Source organism: Diadema antillarum, unplaced genomic scaffold (genome assembly GCF_040938485.1).
Source record: "Diadema antillarum isolate AM-2024a unplaced genomic scaffold, OU_Dant_1.0 seq00003229_RagTag, whole genome shotgun sequence".
Taxonomy (NCBI): domain Eukaryota; kingdom Metazoa; phylum Echinodermata; class Echinoidea; order Diadematoida; family Diadematidae; genus Diadema; species Diadema antillarum.
The window spans coordinates 131,764-139,844 of record NW_027273814.1 but is presented as its reverse complement, the minus strand read 5'-3'; the positions used below and the strand labels follow the sequence as shown (position 1 = coordinate 139,844).

Below are 8,081 nucleotides of genomic sequence, written 5' to 3'. Positions count from 1 at the left end.
ACAAACAAACACACACACAAACACCACACACACACACACACACACACACACACACGCACACACACAAACTCCTTTTCTTTTTGCAGTTGACTTTAGAGATTGAGGATGCATCGACAGAAAAAAAGTCATTAATAGGAGTGAAGGATAGGCAGAGTGGATGAGAGGAAGAGACAAAAGGCAAGGTGATGAAAGATACAGCTGTAGATAGATTGGCAGATAGATGCAAAAGGAAAGGACATTCCTCTTTTAGTAGTCATTGCCCCCTCCCCCCCCCCCCCTCCCACCCCCTCCTCCTCATCCCTCCTTCCGTTCCCTGCCAATGTGTCCCAGTCCGTCCCCCTAATTCGTCAAGTTTGATGGGCAGGAGACTATTCTCGCCAAACCGAGCTTCACTCGTGACAATTTCAGCTGACAGACGCGGCGTATTTTCTCTCCTTCCTCATCCACACCGCGTGGCGGGACAACTACATCAGCTCCAAAGGTATACTCCCGTGTGTGGGTGTGCGAGCATGTTGTTACAAACCGCCATACAAAAAACCTTGGGAGTAAACAAGTGAAAGACGGATATCGCATCTTTTTCTTGTTCTCGAAAACAGGGGATTTATTATCAAGGACAAGACGAATCTTGAAGCACATAATTGTCTGATCTAGGTAAGTCAGTAAACCTATTTGTTCGAAGTGATGGCATTGTGTTTCTATCACCGCGAAAAATTACACCTGTTTACGCGAATATTCCATCGGCACTGTTTTCTGTTTACCACTAATTACAGGGAAGACGAGAAACTCGTTCAATTTGCTTGGACAAAACAACGATGGGGGTCTTCGGCGGATGTCTTTTAGTTTTATCTAACAAGATGAACACCATGGGCAGATGGGAGCGAGTTAATTGCCTTTCGGAAGGCAACGATGCTGAGTTTTGGCTCGAAAACACAACTATTATCAAGAATGTAGTACAATTTTGTTCTTCATTTTACTTCTTTTCGTCGAGGGCAAGAAAACAAACATCACTTTGTCATAGGCAGTTAAATGGCCATTGCATTCTCATTCATAATTCAAAGTTGGCTATTACATTGATTACTGTTTGTCCATGGATTCTTTGCTAGAATTATTAATCGGGAATTGTTTATAGTAATTGGAAGTTGATGCCGGTGTTGGTGTATAAGGCCCTATACTTTGTATATCTCTCTATATCACAACGCTTATGAAAGCATTATAATTATGTTTGCCTTGGAATATGATAAAATATAAGGATTTAAGCGTTTGCGGCTCAGATAACAGCTGTAATAGTTAATTGGGGGTCAAATAGTGATTAGCGCAGCTTAGTTACGAGGCGAAATGGTTACCGCAAAATTGCTTTGAAACAAGCCGCCACGAGTGTGAATGATTATAATTTATCTTGAATACCGGCCTTCAAAAATATGAAAGGGATAATATAGTATTTGTTGAGATGAGGATTCAGTTTTTAACTTTTTGCGAGATACTTAGAAACCACTTTATGAAATGTTAAAGAGTATACAATTGTAAGAAGAATTCAAAGTTTTTTGATGAAAATCTGTTTTGAAATGGCTGAGATATCCAAAAACAAAGTAAAACAAGGAGACCCTAATAAAAGGTGGGTCCCACCTTCTATTAGAGCAGCTTTGTTTTGGATATCTCAGCTATTTCAAAACGAATTTTCATCAAATAAATTTCAAATTCCTCTTAAAATTATATGCTCTTACATATTTCATGAGACGTTTCTCGTTATCTAAAAAAAAATAATGAGAAACCCCCCCCCCCTTGAAAACCCGAAGCCCCATCTCAACCGAAACTATACCATCCCTTTAACCTAAAATATGGAATCAACGGAGACGAAAGTGAAAGAGAAAAGGATGGGAGGGGGTCTTCTCGAGCAATGATTACTTGGACTGACCTTTAACCTATGATGACGTAAAGGATGTCATCAAGGATGATGTACCAATTAATGCGGCGGTGACTGCAAATTCATTATTATCATTAACTGCTTTTCCCGGATCGGGTGATTTCCTTTCACGACTTTCAATCAGAATTAAATCCCTCCGAAACTACGAGTAGGCCGACATTCTCAGTGAAGATGATCACTTTTCAGGGTGATGATGGAGTGTAAGACACTTTATCTACTATATTTACTCTATAAATGCTAAATGTTTAGATTGGATATAGCACTGTTCCGGTGTCACTATGTCTGAGTTTCAAAGTTTGGGGTCAAATGAATTGATACACATTCTTGTGTTTATCTAACTACAGAAAAAGAGGTATAAAAAGAGCCTTCTTATTTTGGTATTAAGTTCAAATAACATTATGTGTTAGGGCCCAAAATTGTGTGAAAATCTTTCCATTCGCGCTTTAAAGGCAAAATTATCTTCCACAAATGAATCACTTAAACAACAAAACGAAAAAATTATGGTTCCTCTTTGCACCCTTATGATTAGAGTATAATAATGCGCTGCTTATTACACATGGCGTAGTCACTGCAGACCGTTGACCAAATAACCGGCGTCGTCTTTCGTAATTGTAGAATAAGCCAGATAGGTTATCAGCTGCAGTAATATGCGTGTCGTTGTTTGGGAATTTACTATAAGAGGGAGGGTAACCCAGTGTTTGTGTGGAATCAGTGAATGCAGCAATATTAGTAGAATACATCAGCGCAGTTCACTGCAAAAAGTCCGGTGTTAAATATGAAACACCGAGCTGGTGTTAAATTTCCGGTGTTCATTCATGGTGTTAGATTAACACCTCCGGGTGTCATTTCAAAATTTCAAATTGTTTTTTGAATGGTTTCTTAGTTACTGCACTTCTTGTTAATTTTGAACTTCAACAAGACGATAAAGAATTTTCCGATAAAGTACTTGATTTTTGAAAAAAATCTGTAAATACATTAACACCACAGTAACACCAGTTGGTGTGGTCCCCTATTGAAGCTGGACGGGAGTTATACCATTGAAATTAACACCACCAATATCAAATCAACACCATGCGGTGTCATTATTGAATTAACTCTAGCGCAGTGTCAAAAATATCACCAGCCACAGTGTCAAATTAACACCACGAAGTGCCAGGCGAACATTTTTTAACACCGTCACAATACATTTTCTACACCTGTGGGTGTGGTCCTCTATTAAAGTTTGATCGGTGTTAGATTTGACACCCATGGTGTTAAATCTAACACCGATGTTTTTACAGCGTTTGAGGAAAATCAGACGACCAGTTCAAAGTTATGATCTTAAAAAAACATGGTCCCGCCATCGCAGGATGAGAAGACTACAAGTACAGCAGTTCGTGACGTCACTGTATAGTACAATGATATAAATAAAATATTAAAAAAAAAAGAATTGCTCAAAATAAATTTTCTTATGAAAAGTACATATTCCCTTGTTATTGACATAAAATATGCAAAGGGTAATATCGTTCCCCTGCCTTCCGAAGAGGTATAAATCCAAGCGCTCTTTCATTTTGCTAGAACTGAAGACATGTTGAATTCTCTTTACATTTTCTTTGTAAGTAGTTGTGCTGCAGTCACGTCACTTCATCTGTAGTCTTCTAACCCAGCGATCGTCGTATGGCGGCACCGAAACTTTAGAAAGTCGTAACTTTTGAAAGGATTGTCCGATTTTGCTCTTCACTAGTGTGTTCTACTGACATTGCTGTATCAACTCACACAACATGTATTTGGATAAATAGTCCCTTTAAATTGTTCAACGATGAAACACCCGCTGTGACAGATGAGTGTAGTTCTGTCAGCAGGCGTTACACCTTCATGAATGCACTATCTCTTTTCAAGATGGTCAGGCAGAAACCAACTTGATAGATGAACAAACATACTAGAATGAACAAATCTCATCGCAAACTTCGGGTGGACACACTCTCAATGCAAGTATTTTTTTTTTGGTCATTGCAGTTATCGTTTAAGAAAAGTCCAGTTAACATAAAAGAAATAACTAACTGAAACAAATTTTACAGCTAATATTATTCATCACCAACAATCCAGAACTGACTAAAGTAAAACCATAGTCTCTTTGTGTGTGGTTTTTTTTTCACTGAGTCAAGTAAAGCTAGTGTAAGGGTGTGTGTGTGTGTGTGTGTGTGTGTGTGTGTGTGTGTGTGTGTGTGTGTTTGGGTGCGTTTGTATAATACATGACGGTAATCTAGCGCGATAATAATTCTTCTACCACGTTTAAAGACCTCGTTATAGAATTCAGAAACCTTAAACTTGCAATATTATTTCTAGATATGAACTGTGATTCAAATAGCAAGGGAGAATGAAGATTCATTGACGTCTTTAGGTCTGCCTCGCATTCATGAAATTCAAATCGTCAGAGGAATTCCAACCCTGTCCCAAATTCCATGCAAATTTTCTGACCGATCACATAAACTTCGGCCATCCTTGCTGCCTTACGTGCAATAAACTTTGCATAATTGGAGAACGGCGCGGCGCCCAGCTTTTTCCCCTCGCCAAGTTTGCCAGAGTACCTCGCTCGGTATGCATTTTGGATAGTGGCGAGATTGATTGTGGATTGATTTTGAGAGTGCCGAGGTATACTCGAGGGAGACTCGTGCATCTCCCTTTTTTGTTCGAGAGTCGTGTGTTTGCTCAGTCACTTAAGCGAGGAATGCACACAATCTTCATTCGGCATCTTGTTTTACCAGCCGCGGCCAGTGAAGGAGGACGCGTGGTGTTTGTCGCGTTCCCGCACCATTTTCTTTCTAAGTAGGTAAAGCTACCCCAACCACATATGCGAAGATGACGGTGTCACGTATGGGGAGAGGAGAGGCGAAGATGGATGGAGGGAGGGAAGGAAGGAGCTTTATATTAGGAGTTAGAGAGGATAGACAGATAAGTAGATAGAGTGATATAGAGAGGGAGAGAGATGATAGTAAATTGAACGTGGAACTTCTGGTTGCACTGCCGATAGTGCATGACGTTGTCATGGATGCAAGCATACTATTATTATTGAAACAAAGTTCATGGGCCTTCTTCAGAGTGACGCTGCCGCTGCCGACGATTCGAAGCAAACACGACGTTTCTTAACTTACTCTTCTAGATCAATATTGTTTCTTGCTTGGCGCATCTCCAAAGAGTATACCCACGCGACAGCCTGACAACGTCTCCAACTATACGTTTGCCGTATCGACTGCTGTCCAGAGTTGATGGAATACCGTCTTGTTACCAACCATTTGGGCTCTTTCAAGCCTTTGATAATTCAAATGACAGTGTGAGAAAAAACAAACAAACAAAGAAAATGCTAAGTGAGGGTTTCCTCCCTGTAAAGATGGCACAATTATATCGAGGTTGACCGATACACACAATGTGAAATATAACCACGTTTACGTTAGAATTTCCGTCAATCACAATGAGTACACAAGTATGTAAATTTGCAAAGTTGAAGAAAGGCATGTTGTTTCTCTGAAGAAAGAAAAGTAAGTCTATGAGTTTGGGAAAATTCTATAAGGTTGACAATAGGCAAATATTTGACGTTAGAGACACTTTCTCTTTTGTGGGAGTGCGAGAGGGAAAGAATGAACAGATATCATAATGTGTGTGTTTGAATAATGTGTGTATATGCAACTATATCTGTTTGGCCATTGCTAAAACACTCAGCAGCACTCAATACATCCTGAAAATAACTATATGAAGATGTCAAGGTGTCTCAGTTGAGGAGAGAGCGCTATTGTTCAATGTTGTTAGGACGAAGGAAATATTGCAAAACAAGAAAGATACGCGCTGGCTCTGGTGGCAAAAGAATTGATTGTGACAGTAAAAGTTACAGGGTAGCATGTTAAAATGGGAGGGAAAAAGAGAAAAGAAAAAGGAATAGAGAAGCTTTTTAGATTCCCTCAATTTTTCCTTCCCTTCCATATTTATCTGAAGTTCCTTTAAACTCGGTCAACGACGACAGCTGCCAGCATGCTCAACGTTTTAAGTGCAGAAAAAAAAGATAGTGCCGTCATTTCATTCAGCTTTTTTTTTTCAACATATGATCTTGTCGAGAAATGAGAGAACAACGATGTACATAAGTTTGCGTTTGTGTGTGTATTGGGTGCATATGGCAGATATACCTAGTATAGTGAGAAAGAGAAGGAGTGAAACCAAAGGGGAATTGTGTATGGGTGATTGTGTGTGCGTGTATGATGTGTTTGCGTACAACCAAAAAGTAGCATGTGTATATTAAAAAAAAAATGTCTGGTGTGTTATGGTTTTACTTCGCTGTGTTTGTGGCAGGGTGGACAAAATAATATAAGCATAATTATGATGATGATGATGATAATGATGATGATGATGATGATAATTAGGTAGAATTACATGTAAATGTGTAGGAAAGGATTAGGCAAGTTAAACTGATTCTGTTTTCATGATATTTTTTAAATCTTCAGATTTAATAGATGAGGTGAATAAATCAAACACATAATGTCCCTTTAATAACCGATTCCATGCAATGACATTACCATGATTACGCCAACTCAGTAGACCGTGTTTCCCAAGGGTCGTTTCTCGTAAGCTGATCTATTGTTCATTAATCCAAAAATGAAATAGGGTTCGTCGATCAGGATGATTCTTGCATTAATCCGAGGGTTAATTTATTCCGAGAACAGGAGGAGGTTCGTTTCTCCGAAGCTGAACAAGGGTTCGTTGATCCAGAGATGATATAAGGTTCTTTAATCCGAAAATAAAATAGGGTGTTATTCTGAAAACTGAGCTGCGCGAGATTCATTGTTGCCAATACTAGATAAAATTAATCTAAAGATAGTTTTATGTAATAGTACAAACCTGTTGTTCAGTGTATTTTGATTTTATTTGTTTTGAAATATTTTTGAAAGACTACACCGTAATTAAAACTTTTGTTCATTATCATTGTAGGAAAACAGAACCCTCTTTTCGGATAAAAGACCTCTTTCACTACAATCGATTCTTCGGAATAGCGGACGTTAAAGGAATAAAAAACGTGGGGAATAACGAAATGAATAGATTTACATCTGGTGGTAAAAATTAAGTTTGAAGTCAGATCTCATCAGATCTCATTATAAAGAAGAGAGTAAAGTTTCACCCCTAAACCGCTCAGTGCCCCTTGAATAATGTATACGTGTAATAATTATATACTTCATGTTGCAGGAGATGACGTGATCGAGAACTCGACAATGAGTGGCGTTCAGGAGCTGAATCTGACCTCCTTCGACATAAACCGCCATCAGTCTCCGATCTTGACCTCCGGCCTCCCTCATCACTCCCACGAGTTCGACAGCGCGTTCTACTTCGACATCTGGACCCTCCTCGCCAGCGTCGGCCTACTTGTGGTTGTCGTTCTCATCAACGGGGTCGTGTTTCTCACATGGCGACGTCAATATATCCGCGGCGGCTACGCTGCCGCCGCGGCCGCTGACATTCACGACAATCATTTCTACTTCCCGAACTCGTCGGGTAACATCAGCTTCATCGACGTGGGAATGGTAGAAGAAACAGCGGATACGAAGGGCTTGCTGACCACGCTGCCTCTGGTAGTCGAAGATGTGCTTCCAGAAATCGTCAAAGCTGGAGACTCGTCGCGAAAGAACCAAAGCAGACCTGCCAGACAGGTAAAGAAGTGGTCGTCACTGGGCTCGACACGCAACCACCAACTCGACAATGATCCCGACAACGGAGATGACGGAAAAGTGTTAATAGAATGAAGTGATGACATCATGACGTCATGTATACTATCTATATCTATATCGCTTCTCGGCCTTTTGGCTAAGATCATGTGTATATGTATATATTCCGATGTTGGTGCATAACGCATCTTTTTTGTTTTTGTTTTCACTATAAAGAGCATCATTTTGTTAATCTTGAAAAGTGATGACTTCTTCCAGCGAATCTCAATATGTTTTCTTTAATCTGCATTATATTGTACCATAACTACAGTAATTGTTGGATAAGTGTGGAGATATAACATTTAGAATTATATCAATCTTCAGCAAAATGTGCATTGTGTATCGATATACAGAGACCAAGTCCAAATCCCTACATTCACATTATGTCATTTGCTGAAACTTTTTAATGAATTTTTAAAATAAATCGAAATTGAAGAAAA

The 8,081-nt window shown here is 39.4% G+C and overlaps 1 protein-coding gene across 1 annotated transcript; it reads left to right on the top strand.

Annotated features, from left to right (window-relative positions):
• Positions 1-463: 463 nt before the first annotated feature.
• LOC139715300 (uncharacterized) lies at positions 464-7,680 on the top strand. Its single transcript, XM_071626877.1, has 2 exons — positions 464-651; positions 7,127-7,680. The coding sequence occupies exon 2, from the start codon at positions 7,153-7,155 to the stop codon at positions 7,678-7,680; it is 528 nt and encodes a 175-aa protein (XP_071482978.1). The 5' UTR covers positions 464-651; positions 7,127-7,152.
• The last annotated feature ends 401 nt before the right edge of the window (positions 7,681-8,081 follow it).

Coding starts and splice junctions, on each gene's coding strand:
- LOC139715300 (XM_071626877.1), top strand. CDS start 7,153: ATGAGTGGCGTTCAGGAGCTGAATCTGACCTCCTTCGACATAAACCGC.